The sequence below is a fragment of the Lagopus leucura genome, unplaced genomic scaffold (genome assembly GCF_019238085.1).
Source record: "Lagopus leucura isolate 7727_CA_CO unplaced genomic scaffold, USGS_WTPT01 Super-Scaffold_100001, whole genome shotgun sequence".
NCBI lineage: Eukaryota > Metazoa > Chordata > Aves > Galliformes > Phasianidae > Lagopus > Lagopus leucura.
In genome coordinates, this window is record NW_024962262.1 from 10779210 (window position 1) to 10802972 (window position 23763).

The 23763-nt window shown below is 44.6% G+C and overlaps 2 protein-coding genes across 3 annotated transcripts in view; one reads left to right on the plus strand and one right to left on the minus strand.

Annotated features, from left to right (window-relative positions):
* The window catches only part of DHRS12 (dehydrogenase/reductase 12), a 28536-nt gene extending 26839 nt beyond the window's left edge, over positions 1-1697 (plus strand). For both annotated transcript variants that reach the window (XM_042866726.1, XM_042866728.1), the window contains one exon: positions 1065-1697. In XM_042866726.1, coding sequence (XP_042722660.1) covers positions 1065-1204 — 140 coding nt within the window. In that variant the 3' untranslated portion in view covers positions 1205-1697. The remainder of the gene's footprint in view (positions 1-1064) is intronic.
* WDFY2 (WD repeat and FYVE domain containing 2) overlaps positions 1-23763 on the minus strand; it is a 75381-nt gene that overhangs the window by 1648 nt on the left and 49970 nt on the right. Inside the window, exons 5-12 of the mRNA XM_042866725.1 lie at positions 23131-23281; positions 21176-21288; positions 20059-20185; positions 18158-18263; positions 14375-14476; positions 13142-13272; positions 12797-12905; positions 8674-11632 (exon numbers count right to left, since the gene is read on the minus strand). Coding sequence (XP_042722659.1) covers positions 11603-11632; positions 12797-12905; positions 13142-13272; positions 14375-14476; positions 18158-18263; positions 20059-20185; positions 21176-21288; positions 23131-23281 — 869 coding nt within the window. The 3' untranslated portion in view covers positions 8674-11602. The remainder of the gene's footprint in view (positions 1-8673; positions 11633-12796; positions 12906-13141; positions 13273-14374; positions 14477-18157; positions 18264-20058; positions 20186-21175; positions 21289-23130; positions 23282-23763) is intronic.

The following is a 23763-nucleotide window of genomic DNA, read 5'->3' on the forward strand; positions in this document are numbered from 1 at the left end:
GGTCCTGCTTTCCAAGTCTGGAAGCATCCTTTCTGCGATACTGAGCTCAGCTTTCACACACGGTTCCCAAACTTGAGCACAAACTTCTTGAAACACCCCCGTCACTTAGGAAGCAGTCCATGTTCAGTGACAGAGAAAGGAATGTTCCTCTGCCTGTTTCTCTCTCCTTGCGTTTCCCGAGCAGAGGTTGTGTGGTGCATGCAGCCAGTTACGACATTTGCTCTAAAGAGATGAAACGTCTCTGCTCCCCTGAGAAGCCTGATAGGCTTTCAGAGAAATCTGCTGCCCACTGTTGGAACAGATTATTCTCTCATCTCAGCTGGTTCATGCAGAACTTGGACTTCATAAGTAAAGTAATGGTGCTGCACTAGTGCTCTCACAGTTGTTTCGTAGACATCGAAGAGCACTTCCATAAAGTTCCTCAGCTCCAGATGCCATGCTTTTTGAGAGAAAAAAATCCCTTCAAATCCACAGTGGTACAGCTGCATTTACAGAGTGAGTGAGGAGAACAACGTATGGAAAGCCAGCCAAAGTATCACACTGAATAAGTTTGGTCAAACATCTTTATTGTGTGCACATTACTTGTGGCAGTTGAGTAATTAGCAGAAGTTCTTTGGCATGTAGAATTTATCCATTTATGTTTAAGGATGAAAGTAAGCTTTTAAAGATAGAAAGTAATCCAAACTACAGAGTCCCAGTTGAGAAATTTGTGTAGCACTAGAAGCATTACCCAGGAGACAGTGAAAAACCCTTTCTGATGCAGAAAATGCAACTTCTATCTTTAAGAATAGTCACAAGCTCCTGGTCTAACAGAAGTCAAACTAGTGACTGAGAGCAGGCGTAAACCCCACAGCAAGGCCTTCCTTTATCCATCTGCAAATGAGATCTCACTCACCACTCTGAGTCATATTGTGTGAAAGGCCAATTATTCTGGTTCCAGGAAACAAATGAAATTAATTTCTGGTTTGGAAGATGTACATAACTAGTATAGAGCATAGCTGAAAAATCTCTTTTGTGCTTGAAGTGGTAGATAAATATACCTATTTTTTCTTTCTTTCTTCCAGACAGGCAACCAGTCCCTACACACCTACCCTTAGCAAGAACCCACAGCCTACCAGGGGATGAGGAGAAGCTAATGGAGGTGCTGGAAGAATTCTCCCGGAAGTTTAAATCCTCTTCTCCGGGATCCCCTCAGTGCTGCTGAAGATCATGGAGCAGATCTTCCTGGAAAATATGCTAAGGCACAGGGAAGAGAGGGACATGATATGGGATAACCAGCATGGCTTCACCAAGGGCAGGTCCTGCCTGACCAACTTTGTCACTTTTTATGATGGTGTAACTGCATCAGTAGACAAGGAAAGAGCCACTGATGTCATCTATGTGGACTTCAGAAAGGCCACAGTCCCCCATAACAGCTTTCTCTCCAAACTGGAAAGAGACAGAGTCCCCTATAACATTCTTCTCTCCAAAGTGGAAAGGTATGGATTTGATGGGTAGACAGTTCAGTGGACAAGGAAACGGGATCGTACCTTGGGAGTGGTGATCTATGCATTGATGTGCAGATAGAGATCAGTTACAAGTGGTGTTCCTCAGGGCTCATTACTGGGACCTGTACTTTTTAACATCTTAATTAATGAACAGTGGGATCGAGTGCACCCTCAGCAAGTTTGCAGATGATGCCAAGATGTCTGGTGCAGTTGATACACCTGGGGAACAGGATGCCATTGAGAGAGACCTAGACTGCCTTGAGCAGTGGGCCCAGGAGAATCTCCTGAGGTTCAATAAATCCATATGCAAGGTCCTGCACCTGGGTTGTGGTAACCTCTGCTACCAGTGCAAACTGGGGGATGTAAGCATGGAGCACCGCTGCAAGGGACCTGAATGAACAGGTGGATGGGAAGCTGGACATGAACCAGCAATGGACCCTCGCAGCCCAGAGAATCAACCATATCCTTACAAAGCAGTGTGGCTGGCAGGGCGAGGGAGTTCATCCTGCCTTTCTGCTCTGCACTGTGAGGCCTCACCTGGAGTACTGCATCCAAATGTGGAGTTCTCAGCACAGGAGAGACACAGACCTGTTGGAGTGCATGCAGAGGAGGGCAGCAAAAATGATCATCTCTCCTGGTGATCATTTTTGAGGGAGCTGGGACTGTTCAGCCTGGAAAAGAGAAGGTCTGCCAGGGAGACCTGAAAGCAGGCTTTCAGTACCTAAAGGGGGGCTGTAAGAAGGAAGGAACAGACTCTTTAGCAGGGTCTGCTGTGACAGGACAAGGGGAAATGGTTTCAAACTAAAAGAGAGGAGATTTAGGTTGGACACAAGGAAGAGGTTTTTTACTACTTTTTTACAGAGGTGAGGCACTGGAACAGGATGCCCAGAGAGGTGGTGGATGCCCCATCCCTGGAGACACCCAAGGTCAGGCTGGATGGGCTCTGAGTACCTGACAGAGCTGTAGGTGTCCCTGTTTGTTGCATGGGAGTGGGACCAGATGGCCTTTAGGGGTCCCTTCCAACTAAAAAAATCCAGTGATTCTATGATCTTAGCATCACTGCTGATACAGCATAACCACAAAGCTTTTAATTACTAACAGTGCTGTAGTGTACCTTCAGTGGAGGAGAGGAATAAATTGTATTCAGATGTGATCACTGTTGTTAATGGTGGTCCCTGCAAATTTGTTCTGTTCCTGAGAGTCTCACCCACTGTGAGTACGCACGTACTGTCTCAAGACACAGTAAGGATGTAGTCTTTGAATTGGACAGAAAATTTGGGAGGCATTAAAATGAAACCCAAGTGACAGCTCCGAGCTTTGTGAAGTTAACCAAAATCTTCCGAAGGACGTAGCACACAGAGAAATGCAGAGGAGTGTACCTTCAGAAGTCTTCAGGAAATAAATGGTTAAAGTTTCAAATGATATTTAAACACTGTATTTGACAGGTTGGTTGCTTCCTTCAGCATATGAAGATGACTAGGCTCAAATGTGTTACTGGGAATGCAGAAACTCCTGCATCACTTGCTTAGTTTAAATGGAAGGATTCTGCACAGCCTTCAGTTTCTATAAATCAATGCTGGTATGCAGAAATGATCTGCTTCTTCATGTTTAAACAGCAAGAATTTAGGAACGCTGCCAAATGCTTTCCACATTACTTTATGGAGCCAGGACTGAATATTATCCTGTTTATGTCAAGACACTATGAAGTAGGAGGCTTTAACACATTCCACACCCAGACATAGTTGGATCCCTCCCCTTCAGGAAGCAGAGAAATGGCTCCATGGCTCTGGGCAGGAAAACAAATAGCATACTAAGCTGTACGTGCTTGCCATTTCTGTGAAAGATTGGGGAATTGCTTTATCATAACAAATGGAACGCGAAGGGAAAGGGAAAATGGGAGGCACAGGCTTTAGAGAACTCCATCTCCTGATAAGAGAATTTTGCCTGGAACTGTTTTATTTGTAGACACAGAAGGCAGAATTTGTCTTACCTGATCTGCAGAATTACTCACTGGAATTCTCACTCTAAATCAGTAGAGAGAAAACAAGCTCCTTTACAGTGATTTAATGGATCTAGTTTAAGAAGCCCTTACATTTCTGCTTCTTTTTAATGACTGTGAAGATAACCAGCTCATAACAAAGACATTCTAGTGGGATTATCTTTATCTTTTATACTACAAATGTACTGCAAAGCCAGGACTGTTATCAGCAATCCCGGTGACGTTTTTCTCCTGAGCCAACTGTGCTTGCTGGCAAACTGCATCCAAAACCCCCCAAAACTACACTACTGTTTCTACACATCACTGTGGATCGGTGTGATACGTCAAAAGAACTAGAAATAAAAATATCACAGGTGTTCTTTGGAGCTCTCTACGATGACTGATGGGCAAGGAACACATTATGTTTACTTCACATAATTGAGTTTCCCAAAAAATTGGTTGAACACGGTCCCGGATCAGACCTTTCCATTTTCAATTCAGTCAATTACTGAATCTTTGGAATGACAGCATTTTTTTGAAGACATAATCATAGAATCACAGAATGGCTTGGGTTGGAAGGGACCTTAAAGCCCATCCAGTCCCAATCCCCTCTCAGGGCAGTGCCAGCCAGCAGCTCAGGCTGCCCATGGCTCCATCCAACCTGGCCTTGAGTGCCTCCAGGAATGGGGCATCCACAGCTTTTCTGGGCAGGCCAGGTTGAATGGGGCCTTGGGCAGCCTGAGCTGCTGGCTGACAGCCCTGCGCACAGCAGGGGGATGGGACTGGATGGGCTTTAAGGTCCCTTCCAACCCAAGCCATTCTGTGATTCTATGAACTACAGCTATTGAAAACAAAAGCCTGACTGAAAGGCTTAAGTAGTAACTGCATTTCTCAGTCTAGTAGCTGCAAAGCTAATAAAAACAATATATACTTGAGTGTTTAAGTCAAGTTGCTTCACTGCTCTGCAGAAGAAAAGTTTAATGACTTAATGATACTTAAATAGTTCATAAAATAACCCAAAGTGCTCTTTAACATATATTAAATGTACATTCTTTACTAGTTTATTAATATATCCTGTATTTTTCGTTATAGTCACTGCTTACAGTGGAAATAAAGCCATAAAACTGCTTTAATCAAAGTTTGGTTATAATGTGAAAAAAGAGACAGATATTGCGGTTTAAGAGCCCTTACAATTTTAAATAACATTAAATACAGGTCAGCAATTAGAAACCAAATCTGGAACCTCTCACAGTGCTGCTATTATGTCTCCAGTTAAACTTTATTCTTCCTTTACCACAAGAGCAAATGAGGTACAAAGCCGTAAAGCCAGCGAGATGCTTTGTTTTAATGTAGTCGGCACAAATTGTACCTGCATCTAAGCAAATACATTTAGTATCACCTATACAAGTCCTAGAGGCAAGAGTAAAATGGCATCCAGTGACAGACTATCAGAAATAGAAGGCTGTCCAAATTCCTGCTAAGCAGCGCACGTTAAGGACTGCGATGCACACCTGCTCTATGGGATTCGGGTGTGATGCTGAATATGCCACACTTGGGCTCAAAGGCAAGAGTTTTCCTATAGAGTTTAGTGTAAACTCTTAAAAAACCCTCCATGTAAAGAACTTCACAGAATCACAGAATCACAAGGTTGGAAATGACCTGCAAGATCATTTAGTCCAACCACCCTCCCATTCCTATTAGTACCACAAGCTTATTTGGTGGAACACAGTCCTGGGCCTCTCCATTTTCAATTCAGTCAACTACTATATCTTTGGAATGCTAGAGCATTTTTTGAAGGCCTAATATTAGGAGCAGTACTAGTTTTCACTAATGTTTAGCTAGTGAGTGCACAATGCTATTGCCAAATAGGTCAGTTTCAGATGACAACCTGGTGGCCATTGACTTCAGTGGAGGAGGACAGCTACAAAATAGTTTAATCTACACTTCCTTTCTACCCATGCTCTTCCATTCACTGTGCGTGCTGCTCTGTCACACTCCCCACAAAAGGAATGCCTTCTGATGACACCAGATACTACTTATACTAAATTAGGGCTGATCACCATCCACCCAATGGCTCTTGCTCTCTGTCAAGGCAGAATCTAATGTGCAGCCTACCAAGAGGCACAGCCTGGTCAAAGGGTTTTCAGCCTGAGAGCTTGCTGTGCCAGCAATGGCAGGAGTACCCACAAATAAAGTGCTGGAGGAGTGGGAGACGTAAAATGAGAGCCAGCAGAGACTGCAGCGAGCTGCTAGGAGGCGAGGTTTTCCTTGCAAAAGTCTTCTTGGTCATTTTCCCATTGCTTTCAGATACTGCAGGAGTTGAGAATCCACAGTTTGGAAGCTCTTAGAACTGGAAAGGCAAAAAGGAAGCTATGGGATGAGGCAGGAGATTGGACAGTGAGCTCACTACCCAGCCAGCCTGCTGACACACTGCTGGGTTGGTATACTGAAAAGAAGTGACACTGTTTGCTCATGGGACAGTTGTCAGTTCTGTGCCAACGACCTGACCTGACCAGACAGATGAATGAGACTGGTGAAACTCAGCAACCTGAATTTCTTGTTACAGATCAATGCAGACATTGAGAAGGAAAACAGCCAGGAACTGATGGAAATACCCCAGTCAACTGGCACTATTTATTCAGTTCCATTGAGAGGGTTAGATATGTAAAGGAACAGAAGTGGGAATTGTTACAAGACAATTAGCAGGAAAAGATGGTCACATTGTTGAGCAATGCTCCTGGAAACACCGACCCCAGCAAAAGCTAGTAGGATTTTCCCTGCAAAGTCCCCAGATTCTGAAAGACAGTGAACTTCACACACTTCTGATCTGATCACGGAGTTGTTAAGGTTGGAAAAGACCTCTGAGATCATTGAGTCCAACCATCAGCCCATCCCAGCATGCCCGCTAACCATGTCCATCAGCGCTACATCTGCGGTACAAGCTCCAGGCAGAGTGGGCAAAGGGGAAATAGTTTTTACTCAACATCAAAAACAGTGCCGAAAGCTTCAAGAAACTATTTTGAAAGTGGTTGTAATTACTAAAGTTAAATCAAGTTCATGTACTCCTTGTTGCTGAAACTTCAATGATTGACTGGTGGTGGCAGCCACACTGCTTGTGACAGGACAAAGAAGAGGTGCTAATGGGTCCTTCACATCCCAGGGAAGCCCTGCCCAGTTACAACCCCGTTTGTACTTGGTTGGCATCTGCAGTGATGCCTCACTGAGTAAGCAGGGATGGAAAAATTGTGCAAAGCTCCAGAAAGTTGAGGCTAGATGAGCATTAAAACAAAGGACAAGAAAGGGAGATCTTCATAGGCTCAATCTCACACCTCATCACTGGCACAACTTGTGGCTTCTGGATCCTGATGTGGGCTGTGGTAAACTGGTAGTGCTAGGACAGAGGGTAGTTCAGCTTTGCACAGTTCTGATGTTTCCATTTAATTTTATATATATGTTTGCAAACATTTTGGTGGCAGACTGGGCTCTCTTGTTATCACTTTGTTTCGAGTTCAGTGTCCCCTTGTCTGAAAGTTGAATGTCCTTGAACTCAACTTCTTTCTGCTCTTAGCAGCAGTGTTGTCCAATGTTTCAGAGATGGCCAAAGACAAGTCACAAAATTCCTACAAACTGAGAAAACGTATGGAAAAGTCACATGTAACTACACAGAGTTAAATGCTGAAACTGAAATCTTAGAACGTCTGGTTTTGTTTGTTTATGTTGAAGGGCAAAGATTTCCTGCCAAATTTCGTGTGAGATTTTGAAGAGGAGATCCTGTTCTTCCTCACAAAAGATCAATGCTAAAGGGACTCAGCATGTTAATGCGTCTTGAAAGAGGTTCATGTCTGTTCTTACTGCTCCGTGCTATCATCACATATGGAAACAGTTTTAGACACTGATTGAAAACATCGTATTTGCTCAGTGGGGCCCCCTGGAAAGGACAGGCACCTGCAAAGCCACTTGCTGCACAACTACCTCCTATGGACTACACAACAGAATTTTGGTTGTTTTGACACAAATTCTTTTGTCAATAGCAAAAACAGACACATACTACATTTTTTAACTACTTAGCAGCCCCAGTATTTTTCTAAGCCATGTAGTAAGTGAAGATGTTAAGTGGACTTTTAATTACAGAAGCACAGCACAGCTGAGGCTGGCAGGGCCCTCTGGGTGCCTCCACTCCATCCCCTGCCCCAGCAGGGACACCCAGAGCAGGGTGCCCGGGGCCACGTCCAGGCAGCTCTGGGAGATCCCCAGGGAGGAGACCCCACAGCTTCTGGGCAATCTGTGCCAGTGCTCCGTCACTGCGCAGCACAGAAGGGCTCCTGGTGTTCAGAGGGAACCTCCTGTGCTCCAGTTTGTGCCCATGGCTTCTGGTCCTGGCCCTGGGGCACCACTGAGAGAGCCTGGCTCTGGCTTCTGGCACCCTCCCTTCAGAGATTTATGGACATTGATGAGATCCCCCTGAGTCTCCTCCTCTTCTCCAGCTGTGTAACCCCAGCTCTCTCAGACACTCCTCACAGGAGAGGTTCTCCAGGCCTTTCATGATCCTTATGGCCCTTTGCTGAACTCTCTCCAGTACATCCACATCTCTCTTGTACTGGCCAAGCTCTAGATACAGCTGGGGGAGAAGTTGCTTATTCCTCTCCAACTGTGATACCCTCAGCAGGCATGAAGTTAACTTTTCGTTTTCCTACAGCATTTTTTTGGATCGTGTACAATCCTTTTTGTGCATCTGGCCATCCATCTTCTTATCAGCAGCCAAGCCATGCAAAGGGAATGCATCTCTCCTTCTCACAGGTCAGGGCATATTCATGCCACACTCTCAGGTGAAGGGCTGTTATCACTTTCAATGTGCCAGGAGTCAATGTGCTGACGTCCACAAGGCAGAAGGTCAACTGGGCTTCACTGCAGTAGCAACAGACAGGAATGAGAGCAGATGAGGACAGCAATGCCACCATCTGGGGCTATTCTGACTGACAGACTTTGACTCCTATTATGCCCTCTCCTGTTTCGAAATCTCTAACCCTGGTGTTATGTCTCCTGCTCCAGAAGGACCATCAGTACTATCCTTGCACTGCCCACGTTCTTTTCATAGAATCACAGAACCACAGAATGGTTTGGGTTGGAAGGGACTTTCAGAGATCATCCAGTTCCAACCCTGCTGCTCTGGGTAGGGCTGCCACCCACCAGATAAATGTTCATGTTTACCTTCCTTCTGAAGCCTGTGTGGCTGTTTGTGCGACCTACGCCTTCCTCACCACCTGCATGAACACTATAGTTTCCACTCCATTGAAAGCCAGGTGGGTAGGTTCTCTGAAGGGCACAGCTTTTTCCCCTGCAGAGACACCAGATAAGAGAGAAATGAAAACCAAGTTTTCTAAAATCAAGAGCAGGGGAAGGCCAGCATTGTCTGTATGCCCTCTGGCACAGCAGGATGTAGCACTAAAAGCTTGCTGCTGAAGTTCAGCAGCCCTGGGGAAGAGAAGCTTTTTGTTTGAGTCCATGTGGGTGAAGTGTATGGCTTACATCTGTACCAAAAGACACAGCACTGTGCCCTCCCCCAGTAATACAACAAATAAAAACAGCTTACGTTTGTTATTTGACAGTTATAATTGAAAGAAAAGGACCAGGCAATAGGGATTCTTTTTTTTTCTGATCTAGAAGACAAAATAAATAGATATGGTTACACCAGCCATGCAAGACAGGAAGGTAAGAGAGATGCTTCTCTTTCTTCCCCAGCTTTCTCTTCAGCTTGTACCATTTTCTAAGTCACGACCAGTCTGACCTGGGGCTGCAAGGTAACAGGGCATCAAGTTAAACCCAAATAACCCTCCAGGTAGTTTATTCAGAAAAAACAGCAAGGGAAAGTTTGCAAAATGGGTTCATATACCCAATATCTACCCATAAGCAACACTGAAACCACAGCTCCTTGGGAAGAGAAGATGGGGACAAGAATTTACCACAGGAGTTAAAACATACCTTGCTCCAAAATTTGGTCATCTTTGGAGTTCCTCACTTTTGTTTGAATAAGATGTGTCCTGAAGGGCTGGGCATTCACCGAGCAGATCCTCAGCTTGCAGACTTCTGAGCTCCACTGATGTTAAGCACAATTCATGCTGTGGGCCCAGGCCCTGTTGTAGCCATTATGGCTCATCAGGAACAGAGCTGAACGCTGATTACTTGAGCGCTCCCAAGTTTCTGCCACCATGTGAATTACTCTCTGTGGCAGCAGAGCAAGTTCTGGCCAAAAAGCCTAAAGCCCAGGGTAATGTGGAACAGCATAGGCCAGCATAGTTTTACACACCTTCTCCAGCTGGAATGAAATCCTGGCAGTAGACTCACTCATCTTGCATGCCTTCCAAGAGGAAACAAGCATCTAATTTCCAGGAAAGAAAGTAGGAGGGCTTAAAGATTAGTAACGTTTCAGCAGTAAAGTGAGTCTTTTTAGTGAGATGTGAAATATGTTTGAAAACGTGCTTTAAAAAAATTGCTGCATAGAGGGGAACCAACAACAGGCTGTACAGCCAGGAAAGCAGGAGTGGCATCATTTCAGACAACACAGCTGCAGAATGCTTGAACACCATTTACAGGATGTATAAAAAAAAAAGAATTTTCCCTGAAGAATTTGCCTTCATGGAAGCAGCTCCTCAGACTCAGATTAATGTTATGAATGGCACTTACCTTTTTTGTTCTGTTTTCTTTTTTTTTGCATTCTCTCCCAGTGAAGGCGTACAGCTCTTCTCTGTGTAGCAGTGTGCTTTATGGTGGTAAACACCACAACCTCCCACCGAGAGGGGAGAAGCAAAGGGCAAAATGGGGGCAAGGCTGAGCGCTGCTGACTGCTGTATTTCATCACAAAGACTAACAGCAGCCCTGCATCAATAGGAGATACAGGAACACTCAGCCTGCAGAGCAAGAGTATTGCCAATAGAGTGTTAAAAAGCAAAATGGATTTAGAGGAACCCAGAGATGACTCCTCATTTAAGACAGATCTAGCAAAAAAAGTTTTGCTTTTCTTTTTCCATCGTGACTCTTTCCTTTTAAAAGGATAAGTTTGGTCAATCCAGGCTTTTTAAATACTTCTTTATTCTTAAAAGAAACTGCCAAATATGACAACAGGACAATAAGTGTTGTTCAGCAATATCAGTTTCTGATCTAGAGAGGAAATTAATAAAAACATCATCGGCATCTTAAAAAATAAATATGACTAAACGTATGGAAAACAGGAAAATCAAATTCATGTTCAACAACACAGACAGGTACAAATGCTGAAATGCTGCTGCACAAGGTAGAGGTAGAGGTAAAACAGACTTCTCAACCCCAGACCAGCTTCAGATCTGCTCCCCCACTCCCCTGCACACACTCCTGAAAGTTGTTGCCAGTAATTTCATTTGAATCCTCCTCAGCCTCATCAGACTGCAAGCAGGTCCGTGTGCTCTTTCTGATGCTCCGAGCTGGAAAACTATTTCAGCTTTTGTAGAAATAAGTTGCTAAGCAACCTGGCCCCCGGGTTTTGCAACTGGTGCAGCAAGGAAAGTGGCAGGAAGCCATGCTTTAGCTACAACAAAACAACAGAACGCTCTCCAGATGATGTCTGCTAGGATAAGAGGGTGGTAGAGCCCTTGGTAGAAATTGCAAGTCCATCAGATGCTTGGCGATGTGACCACAGAAGGCACAGTGTCGTGCCTGGAGCTCTTCTGCTGAAGTGAGCATTGTCAGCAGGAACATCCCAAACACACAGGTGGGGAGAGCCGACTGCCTTACACTGGAAACTGACATGGGTAAGACACAAACCAAGAACCCTCGGTACAAAGCAGCAAGTATCCTGACATCATGATGTATAAAAACTAAAAACTGCACTGCACACGGATTCTCCAAACAAACTCAAGACAACTGAAGTCAGATCGTACAAACCGTTAGTTAAAAAAATACCTTCTTGTGTATTTTGAGAATAAATGGAAAGAGTCTTCGTGCAAATGTTCAACCTCGATCAAGCAGAGGACATAAATTGTTGTAAACACATGAGTTCCTTTCTCATCCGCAATATGCGCCTGGCATTACCTATCTTCTGCAGAATGATTAGGGTTAAGAAATCTGCTTCTTCTGTAAATGTCACCCTTCAAGTTCCACTGATGTATCAAGACACTACTGGCGTCATATCCCACAGCTGTTAATACAACAACATATCATAACATGGTGAGTAGTGGTGAAATATAACAACGTAATATATAAAACTAATTTGCACTTTTTAATTTCTGTTTAAGGGAGGCTACGTGCCCAGAGGGGGATGCACCAGGTCCAAAGTTTAATTTCGTTTTCCAACACTCATGTCACTCGACATTTACTCCTTATAAGCCAGGTTAATATCTGGTTTTAAGCTACAAAAACCCATAGCATATTGCTAACTTGTGTGATTAGCAGTTGTAACACAATTACAAGGTAGATCTTTTCTTGCATCCAAGCCTGGGGCCCCCAGCACAAGAAAGACGTGGAACTCTTGGAGGGGGTACAGAGGAGGGTCACTAAGATGATCAGAGGGCTGGAGCACCTCTCCTATGAAGTAAAGTTGAGGAAACTGGGCTTGTTTAGCTTGGAGAAGGCTCCAGGGAGACCTCATTGGTGCCTACCCATATTTGATGGGAGCGTATAAACAGGAGGGGGTATGACTGTTTACGAGGGTGGATAGGGGTAGGACAAGGGGGAATGGTCTTAAACTGGGACAGGGGAGGTTTAGGTTAGGTATTAGGAGGAAGTTTTTCACACAGAAGGTGGTGATGCACTGGAACAGGTTGCCCAAGGAGGCTGTGGATGCCCCATCCCTGGAGGCATTCAAGGCCAGGCTGGATGTGGCTCTGGGCAGCCTGGTCTGGTGGTTGGTGACCCTGCACATAGCAGGGGGGTTGAAACTAGATGAGCATTGTGGCCCTTTTCAACCCAGGCCATTCTATGATTCTATGATTCTACTGTTGTTGTTTGTAATTGCTGAAGTCTTGTTATACACTTATTCATTATTTTAGCTACTTCTCTGCATGGAGTTTTGACATCTGTGGGCCATTTGTTAACCTGGCCTCACAAACTACATCAGCCACTTCAAAAAGCTGTTTTGTGCTCTTTATGGGAAGGGCACTGTTAGCACTGACTTGGCTAGTCTTGTCTCCATCCCTTTGGGTTTACAGACCAAGATCCCTGTGGTCTTTTTTGGGCAGAAGCGTATCAGTTGGTGTGAGAGAGATCAGTGTGGAAAATGGTAGCTAGGACGTACATGGATTCCCATGGCAGAAGAAGAAGAAGGAATGAAGTACAAAAGCTAGAGCAATCTCCTCCCTCCTACCTTAATAATCTTGTCTGTCCCCGAGGTCAGCAGCCATCCTCTAGTGGCATCAAAGTGTACATGAACTATGTTGTGCTTACTGTCGTGGAAAGTAGCTGTGGGCGCCCGCCTTGAAGAAAGAGATCCCAAATCAGAAAAAAACCACAGCTGCCAGGTATCAAGGAAACAAGCATTTGAAGCAAGCGCTGACCTATTATGCACTGATGGGACTTCTGCTAATGGGACCCAGGACCACCCAATGGCTGCTCGCTCCCCAACCCTGCAGCCACTTGGGCCACTCAGGCCCTCCCAGTTACAGGCATTTTGTCCCACTGCAGCTCTGGGCTGCTCGGCGCCCACACTTACTCCTCATCCGTTATGGACTCGTGGCAGCTATCGCAGACCCTCACTTCAAACTCGAACCCCATCAGCGGGATGGAGGAGCGCTTGGAGCTGCACTTGCCGCAGACGGCCTTCCCGCATTTGCGGCAGTGGTGCTGTGGGAGACAACACATGAAAGGACATCTTCAGCCATGAGCCCGGGGACGGGTCGCTGCTCTGCTCCCAGCTCTCCCATCTCACTTTCGCAGGGCTCAGCTGAGGCTGCAGCAAAAAGGAAAGCTATTCTTCCAATGGGAGATGAAGGAAAATGCTCATCTTCATGTACACCCACCTTCTCCTAGCCATGTCCATCTTTTGAGTCTCTCTTTGGGGGAGTAGGGACTACACCCCCAGTGAGCAATAGGTATTGTATTAAAATACGTCAGCTCATAGTAGGACAGGGTACACTGGTATAACTCCAGAGCCTCACCTCAGCCTCTTTGTCTAAGTACAAATACACATGGCCTGATCATCTCAGTCAACCCTGCTGGCCATTTTCTGCCACTGTTCAGCACCATCGTTCCTGCATTCTGATACTACCTGTATTCTGTTTTCTCACACGCTGACTGCATAGGACCAAAGGGCTGCCATGCCTGTCATAGGAAAGACAGACCCTGTGGTGACAAGCATTAAATAAAGGGGAAAGGGCAGCTTAACTGTGACCCAGGCACCTGTTTCAGGGCCCAAGAGGTCACCCTTTCCTGCCTTTTCATGCCCCTCTCCCAGACCATAATCCACAGCCCCCTCTTGTTGGGCAGGGATGCGCAGCAGTATTCCAAGCAGAACAGTTAGCCTTTTCCAACACAGCTTAAACAGTTACAGATGTTTACCCAAGCCCATTAAAAACAGCTTTAGTTCCAGCACGATCTCCAAGAATTAGCTGCAAATTTTTTTCTACAACAGATTCAGATGACAATAAGCAAAATCCCACATGGCTAAAGCTACAGACAGCCCCAAAACAATTTACTCAGCTCAGACTCATACACTTTTTTTACATTTGCTATTGGGACAGGCTGTCAAAATTAAAAAGAAAAAAAAAGACAAAAACATTCTGCTTCCGATGAGCATGAATCATTAAGGGGAGCTCACTGTCCTGTTATTGCTAGAACAAAGAGAAAGTTCTCAAGCCTTTATAGGAAAAAAAGACTCCCATAACATACTGTGAGAGAGAAGGAGCCTAACTGTATCATATTAACACAGCAAAGGGTCCATACACACCTGCCTGAGGCCTATTTTCTTACTGTCCCACATTTGCTTGAAGTTCCAGAAGAAAGGCTGGTCACATTTTTGACAGGAGTCGCTGTCCAGCCACTCAGGGGTCTGCAACACACACAGGTGGGGGAGATGAGAAACAACTTCCACCAGAACCCAGGGACAGGATAAGGAAGATGTGATGGAGTGCAGTAATGTGGTCAGCTCAACTTGATTACAACTCCCCACTGATCATTTTACCCGATCAAGGTGAAGGTATGCAGGAGGAACACTTCTCATCCACCACATGAAGCAGAGTCTGATTCTAAGTCCATAAAAATAACCCAGGAACAAATAAGCCTCTCCAGCCTCTTCAAGTTTGGAACTTAGTATCTACAAATGTATATCTTGTCTGGACAGCATTAACCATCTGCACTGGAGGCAATTAATACTTCCAGTATCCAAGCTACTCCAAGAGGCATTCCTGCTGTCAGAGGTATCTGTGCTGCAAATCTGACAAGGCAGGCAAGATGAGGTTCTGAAGAAGCTTGAAACCCAAAACACCTTTTTTCCCTGCTTTCACATACAGATGATGAAAGGAAAGCTTTCTGTTTCCTAATTCCATGTGTAGATTTGCACTCATGCTGTGGATGAAGTGGGTAAAAAGATTTAAAGAATATAAAGAAAATATTAAAGGCCTTTCTCCCTCCTGCAGCCAGGTTTTGCTGTGAAGAGTAGCAAGGATGGATTCCCTGCAGGGAAGCACTCTCACCAGACACTGAAGGAGCTCAGGAAATGCCTGAAATGGCAGGAGGGCTTGTGGAGGAAGAGAATGACCTCCTCCCCTACACTTGGGTCCCCTGTCACGTGCCTGCTGGTGGACATTCAGTGCTTCTCCCCACAGAGTTCAGGAAACACAGCTTTGGACACGAGACTCCAAGAGTCGTGGTTCCTGCATTTCCAGACGGCCACCAAAATGATCCAAGGGATGAAACACCTCCCCTACAAGGAGAGGCTGAGAGAGCTGGGGCTGTTCAGCATGGAGAAGAGAAGGCTCCAGGGAGAGCTGAGAGCGACCTTTTGGTGTTAAAGGGGGACTGTAAGAAGGAAAGGGACAGACTCTTTAATAGGGTCTCTTGTGATACAACAAGGGAAAATGGGGAAATTCAGACTGTATATAAGAAAGAAGTTTTTTACAATACGGGTGGTGAGGCAGTGGCACAGGTTGCCCAGAGAGGTGGTGGATGCCCCATCCCTGCAGACAGGCTGGAGGGGCTCTGAGCACCTGATGGAGCTGTAGGTGTCCCTGTTCAGCGCAGTGGGGAGTTGGACCAGATGGCCTTTAAGGGTCTGTTCCAACTCAAAAATTCTATGATTCTATGATTTGAACTTTCTCCATCTGTCTGTCCATCCATCTGTCCTGTTTGGGCTTAGCAGGAGTTCTTGGACAGGGGATGACTTCTTCTCACCTCACCAGCAGTACTAGATCCCAAGGACAAGGGTTCAGCCCAAAGTGGTGTTGGTGAGCAGGTCTGTCCCATCCCCAGAGAGGGACAACCCTCCCAACGCTGCCTCAGCATGCTCCTACCCAGCCCCAACTGAGCAAAACTAAACAAATACCAAGTCAAGTTCAAAGTGAGGAAGCCCCATTAATAAACTGCATTTGGCTTCTTCCACACTGTCATTTAAAAAGGCAAGAAATGCAGCTGAGATTGAGAATTAAAAGTACTATGAAAGCCAGACAAAGATACGGGAAGGCGGATGGAGACCCTCAGATCCCATGGCAGTTTTGACCCCCAGCAATAAACTCAGTCAACTCTGAGCTTCAGCTTGTTCTGTCAGTTACTTTGAATGCTGTTCATACTGTAGGGGCAAATCCCTGTCTTTTGTATCCACAACAGTCTTTTAGATTAATGTCTACAGATCTGCATCTGAACAGTACTCATGAAGATGTTTTGCTTGTGACAAGGAACTGCTTTGTAGTCAAATAGAAACACAGCTTCCAGCATTTTTCAGATGTTTTCTTCTCACAGCTTTTTAAAAATAGATAAAAATAAGGAATCAAGCAACAAAATGGCATAATTCACTCCAGTGCAATCGCAGAGACGTGGGAAAATCTCATATCAAACTGAAGACAGCACACATCCAGTGGGGGGGGGAAAAACACTTATATAAGGGGAAAAATAGCAAAGCCAACATCCAAGTATCTGATAATCACATCTCAAGGGTTCATGTTTTAGAGGTGGTTTAACACAGTGGTTGCCCTGCTGCGCTACGGATAACAAGAATGAGCCCACATTGCCATAGTCAGAGAGCACCACACACATCAGCACCTGCTGCTAAGCCCTCCTGTAGCTCATTATACTTCCCCTCCACTTTTTAACCAGCCTTCTCACATTATTGCTGTCTGTTTTGCAACCAACCAGTCTTAACCCTTAGTGCAGTCTTTTGAAGGCTGCCAATAAGTAAGTTTTCCATTTCTGGATGTTCAGGCTGCAGCAAAAAGGAAACATCTGTTGGGAGGGAGAAACCCACTCTGCCTTTGTTTCACTTTTGGAGCTGATGATATAATCGGCCATTAGATTAGCAATTAAAGAGAGCCAAATGGAATGCTAATTCACAGGAAAAAAAAGGGAGCAAGAGTAGCTCAGTTCCTGCTTAGGTCTGTTTGAGTAGGTTTTTAAATCCAATTTTCCACTTATCTTTTTTCCTTGCTCAAGGGAGACGTGCACAACCCAGGGAGACCAAAACCTTCGTGGAGAAGCAGCAAAGCTGATTACAGATTGTGTTGCCAAAAGCAGCTGGGAAAAACTTGCTGCCCTTATCCTTCCTTACTTTTCTCTAATCTTAATTACAGTGGTCTTCCCCACTACGCACTAGAAGGAGCAGGTAAAGGGATGTACCCAGACGTGTGTTTCCAATGCATCTCTCCCAGCCACAGCCCCACACTTGGCTGGCAGTAACCTTGCCCCAAGTGACCCACCAGGGGTATTCAGGGCCTCAGCGCCCACCCACAGAAATAGGGCAGAGCATTAGGAAAAGCTGTTACCCCCATGCAGAGATTCGCAGTGACTCATTTTACCAGGATTTGCCATGTTCAGGGCTAGGGCTGGAGCCTGATTCTCTCGCTCGTCCTGCTGAGTCAGGTCTTCAAAATTGCTGAGAGGAGGCTCTTCCCACAGCACAAAGACTTGGGGTACATTTTGCACTTGCTTGCATCCATTGGCCACACAGCACCAAGGTGGTTGGGAGTGAGTGAAATCTTGCTGTCTGTATCAGCAACGCTGTCATCTACCCCCTTCCATATGGCTATACCAAAGGGTAGCAAGGCCCAGTAGTAGCAGGTGAGACTGAAGCCACAAATAAATGTCTTTTCAGCAAGAATAAAGGAGAAACCAACACTGGGTTGCACATTTCCAGAGATAACAAAGAACTTCCTAGTTTTGTTTTCTTAACAAAAATCCCAATAATTATCAAACCATCCATTTACCTCTGAAATGACAGCATTTCTCATGATGTCCTTAAAAATAAAGCAGAACATCTCACATCCTTAGAGGACACCTTCAGAGCAGTAATGTAAAGGACAGAAACCATTTAGCAGCTTACTTAATACACATTTTCTGCCAGATAATTTCCCCTGTACCATATTATCAAAGGCATGACATAATTGCTGTGTAAGAACTGGAGCATATCCAACAACATTTTTAATGGCTGAAAAGTTCTTGTTCTAACTGAAAGTTGCTCACGTTAGAAAGGCCACTCACTTCCCAAGACTGCTTCAGACAGAATCAGCAAGAATCGTGCCCCTACCTCCTGTCTTTCAACATCCATGTTCCAGACCACTATTCCCCCATCGGCACCACAAGAGATGAGCTGCCGAGTGTGGTGAGCGTAGGAGAGAGACTGAACTTTATCGCTGGAAAAGAAACAACGCAGTTACTAATCAACCATTTAAAGCTAGCACAAAAGTAAGGACAAAACATACAATAAAGAATCAAGAACCATGGAATCGTGGAATGGCTTGGCTTGGAAGGGACCTTAAAGCCCATCCAGTCCCAACCCCCTGCCATGGGCAGTGCCAGCCAGCAGCTCAGGCTGCCCATGGCCCCATCCAACCTGGCCTTGAGTGCCTCCAGGGATGGGGCACCCACAGCTTCTCTGGGCAATGTAAATCATTCAGTTGCCTGCATGTTTTCCCCCCCCCATTCTCAATGCACTTTCGGTATTTATCGGAAGCAAATTGGAGTCTTTGCTGTCCAGTTGGAACCAAAACCAGAGTGCTGCTCACTTGGGCAACATCCACAAAATCAAGGACCTGTTCTGATAACTGGTTCCACTGCTCCTGAAACTACGAGTTGAGCTGGGAAGGCAGAACAGACCTGAAGCTTCAGGGGCTTTCCCAAAGCACATCTGAGTGCATAAATGTAGCCTTAGTATGGTACATTCTCTTCAGTATGTTAATAACAACACTTGATTTTGGTAAATCTCTGCAACATCTAGACATGAAGTGCTAAAAAACCACTGAATCTTTTCTTTTAGCACCAATAAGCATTATAAAAATAATACAGGAATTGGTAAATTGTTTCTAAGCCTTCCCAAGGTAAGGTAGATGATTTAATTTATTTTCCCTCTTTTAAACAAAAAGCTGCAAGTGAAAAACAATACAGCTTAAACCCAACCTGCTGACTCTAATGTCACCAATAATTGGAACATTTCTTGGTCCCCACTGCCATCAGGCCTCTATACTACACTGAGCCAGCCACCAGCCATGCTGTGGATTAAGATCCAGATGCTAACTTCATACTAAAAGATCTAAAAATTTCCATTGTAGTAAGTGTAGCAGGGGTGCATTAGCTAGCATCAGTGTTACGGTATGAGGATGATCTGGGGATTTCACAAAAGCTCTTCAGCACTCTGAAATCCCAGTGGCCCAACAAAAATGTCCAGCAGAGTGCAGCATCACTCAAGAGAAATGTATGAATACATAAGAAGCTGTAAACACTGTCAGACCAAAACGGCCATGGAATTTTGCCTCTTCAAATCAGAGCCTGGCATGCTATTCCCACATATATGCTCTGTCAATGCACCGAAAACCTGTTGTAAGTATTTAAAAGGCTTGGGAGTCATCACAGCTTGTGACACTCTAATTTACTCAATGTCCAGAAGAAGATTACTCTTCTTCAAATACATCTATTGTACTAAGCAAATGTGTGGTCTGTATGTGCAAAGATGAAGCCTCTTTGCATTAAGGAGATGCTGCAGGCACATATGGGTAAAGAACATTCCTTATATTTCAGGCTGCAGGTAAAGTGAGATGGAAAACACATGGTTAACATGCAGCAAAACAGGACTAATTGTCCAAGCCTGATGCTCCCTCTAGGGGAAGGAAGGAAAGAAAAAACCTGACACCTAAAAAAGGAAGGAATTTTCCCTCCAGCTGTTCTCATTTGTGGACCCCTCCTTTCCAACTGAGGTGCAGACTCTCACATAACACACTCTGGACCATAGGTAACTGTGCTTTCTTTCACTACCTTTTGAAGACTATCACATCAGCCTGTGGTCTGGATGCTGAAAAACTTGCTGTAAGCCATTTATTCTCACTGTATAAAGACCAAGGGGAGTCACACATACAAGCTAAAGCCATGTGAAGACTGTAACCTCTGGGCTGTTTTTGCTTCCACATGGGACAGGAGGAAGGGCTTTGAACGTACTTATGTCCTTGCAGCTCGATGGCTGTTCCTTTTCTTCCTCCAATATCCCACATTATAATGGAATGGTCAGAACTGCCTGAGAACAAAACTCGCTGTATTGGGTCCCAACAGAGAGCAGTGACACCACCTGAAATAGGAGATTCATAGAACAATTAATTACAGAATGTAGCTTAACGTATTGATACATACTTAAACATTATTTAAAAAAAACAAAAAAGAGTGATGAAAAATGTGGGTCTCTCTAGCAAGGGCCATGCAGCCACTGTACTGGCCATTTGGTAAGCAGCAGCCTAGAAATCCTATTGAAGCCGTGCCCTGCCCTTCTGTAGCCTCGTGTGGGCAGAATGGGCAGCAGAAAGCAACCATATGATGGTCACAGTGTGATTGCACAGCTTTTCATCTCCATTGTCCACAGGAGAGAGATTTTATTATAGAAGAGAAGCAAGTGGGGAATATTATCAGCAACCTGATCTAGAGGGAGGTGTCCCTGCCTATAGCAGGGGAGTTGGAACCAGATGATCTTAAAGGTCCCTTCCAACCCAAATCATTCTATGATTCTATGATTATGGGCATCTTCACAGTGCCTTAGCACATGGATTGAACGACCTTGTGACTGAACTACAAACATGCAGTCAAAGAGGAGGGATTTAAAGAGAAGATGCTGAGCAATGTCCACCATTTTTTCCATTACATGGCAAGCTCACATCCCAGGGCTGCTGTTTTAAAGTGTGATGGAGCACAAGTCCAAGTAGTGAAGCAATCAGCCAGCATCCCCAATAAGCACATCCAAGATACACCTAACCCACTTGGGCAATAGTATCCACCCATATGGGTCTTTCCCTAGGAAGAATCTTTCCCCCCAGAGTTACTGCGACTTTTATCCTCACTCTGCGTTAATAAGCTACTGATCATGGCATTTACTACACTTTTCAAAAGTTTGATCCCTTTCTTGTTTTCCTCAATAAAGAACAAGCTTTCCTGACTCATAGTGACAGTTTAATCTCCCTTTCACGCTCCAGTTTCACAGGATATAAGTTATAGGATATATAGTTATAGGATTCACCTTGATGCTGAGCACAGGTGAAGAACCAAGTAGGGTCTCCTCCTCAAGCCTTACCTGTGTGCCCCTTAAATGTCGTCACCAGGCTGCAGGACTCTTGCTCTAATTTGAGTATGGTTACTTGCCCAGAATGATCACCAACAAACACATGTCGGGTTTCCACATCAAATCTGATGTATAAATGCTGAGGAACACACATTGTTTACACAAGCTATGCATTACTCTTAATGGCTTGTTAATTCTTTTAACATGAGCGTTCTACAACCTTGTGAATAGCACTCTAGTCTCAAGGAGATAAACAGCGTATTTTTAGGTATTAAAGTCATAGTTGTTCATATCAATAATGCAGTCTCCCTGAGTTAACCCAAACAGCAAAGAAAAAATATAAAAACAAAGTTACAAAACCTTGCAATAAGCCTTTTGCCATCAATGAGAAGTCTCATCTCCCCAGTATCTCCAGCTTAAGTTGGATAGTGCTCATTCTTCCTCTTTCCCTGTGTTGAAAACAACTGTTTTCAACCTCTTCATTATATTTAAGTATACGAACAAAACTCCCATCTTTTCTCAGAACACTGCCCAATGTCACAGAAGTCCTCCAGAAGAATATGTCTTGTCTAGTGGTTGGCAACCCTGCACACAGCAGAGGGGTTGAAGCTAGACGATCATTATGGCCCTTTTCAATCCAGGCCATTCTATGATTCTATGAGTATCTCCTTAATTTTTTTTTAATACCAATTTGGTGGCAACCTGGTCATAATGCAAGAACTAATCTACCTTTCATGGCATATTTGGCAAATGTTGGCTACATCAGATGTACCATACACCATATTCTAAATTGAGTAACATCCACCTACAGGAACCATCTATCTCAACAGATTCTGACTTCATTTGATTTAATTGCACATACTTATTGCTTATTTAAGGAAAAGTTGCTTCAATTGATCAAGTGCACACATGAACTGTTGGGAAAAAAAACGACATCCCAGGTTCTGCTAAGTTTTTCTGCAGTATTTGTCAAAGGTTGTCCTTACCCCTGCCCTCTACCAGCAGGATCTGATGACCCAAATTAAAAAGTCCTCCATAATTTGGAACCTCTTGCAGCAGTCTGCCTCTCTAGGGAGCTTTAGGAAAGGCAGAACAAACTCCTGCATTGCACTTTCTATGCTCTTCAGAAAATTAACTAAAAATGGAGTTCACCCTGTAGACCATTTAGATCAGTTTGCCCTTCATTCAGCCTGAGATTACAATGCAAGGCCATATACTTCACTTATTTAATTCTGAGGCAGTCTCATTTCCTGCAAAGTAGCACAACACATATCATCTACACCACATATGCTACGGGCCACTAAAAAGTCTGTTTACGCTAACCCCTGCTTCCAGCCTAAGAGCTCATACTTTTCCACATCCCCTTTCATTTGCAATAAAGCTGAATTAATATTTCTTTTATTGCTAGGCAGCTGGGGCAGCTCTAGGTGAATAAGGCACTTGAGTGCCATTTCTGGAGCCATTTATTCTTTAGTTAGCTCAAATTCCCAGTGCACAGTGGGCTGCTCCAGAGTGAAGGACGAGTGCTGATTATTTGATATTAAAGCCATTTAATTCTTCCCATCGTGCACAAATGCACACTGACCTGATCACTGACCTACTTTGTTACCGTCATTTCTCAGAAAAAAAAAGAACATGCTGCATGTTTAAAACGAAGGCCCTGTCCTTATTTATTACAATGGCAGACCACAACAGGTTGCAGATTGCCCATTGTTTCGCTTAGACCTAAATATGCCACCCCGCATTAAAGAGATGAAGCAAGGAGAGCGGACAGTTGTTTTGTGTGCTTTTGTTTGTTGTTTTTTTTTTACATTGGCTTTAGAGAACAGTTTCTCACAAAACACTGAACCTACGCAGGGCACAAATGTTGGAAGACAGTTAGAAATAAAACCAAACAAACCAAAAGCAAACAAAGAAGTTGTTTAAGGGCCAAAGGGCAGCGCCAAGGAGGGCTCAGCAAAGGATACTGCAGGCCGCAGGCCCCCGCGCTGGTGCGGTAGCCTCCCAGCCGCTGGCCGCTCTCTGAACAGTGCCAGGTGAAGTGCTTGTCTTGGCCGGTGCTCAGCACCCACTCCATCTCCAGGACAAACAGAATCATGATGACCCTGCTTTGATGAGCTGAAAATTAAGCAGACAGACAAGTAGTCACACGGCAAAGAACACACGGGCAGCAGACCATTGGAAATGCCATCCCCTTGCAGCCAGCTCTGCCATTCCTTCGTCGTCTGCTCACTCTTTCCTATAGAAGAAAATGGTGTTCAATAATCCTACTGACCTGAGCTACCATGTAAGTAAGGTTCCTCCCCTGAATTTTAAACACTGGCTTGAGGAAGAAGAGAATCAAAATTGATGTAAGCTGCTCTGAAAGTAACGCCTCCTATTTATTTCCATGGAAACGACAACAACTACAAAGAGCACAATAACACTGTTTTGTAGACCAAATTCTCAGCTACAAAACATTATTTTTCAACATAGTCACCACCGTTTGCTGATTTGTGTGGATGAGCTGATTGAGACCCTCTTCATTACGCAGTATGACAACTGCGCATGCCTGTCCAGAATTTTGGGGGGTTGGACTCGATGATCTCTGGAGGTCCCTT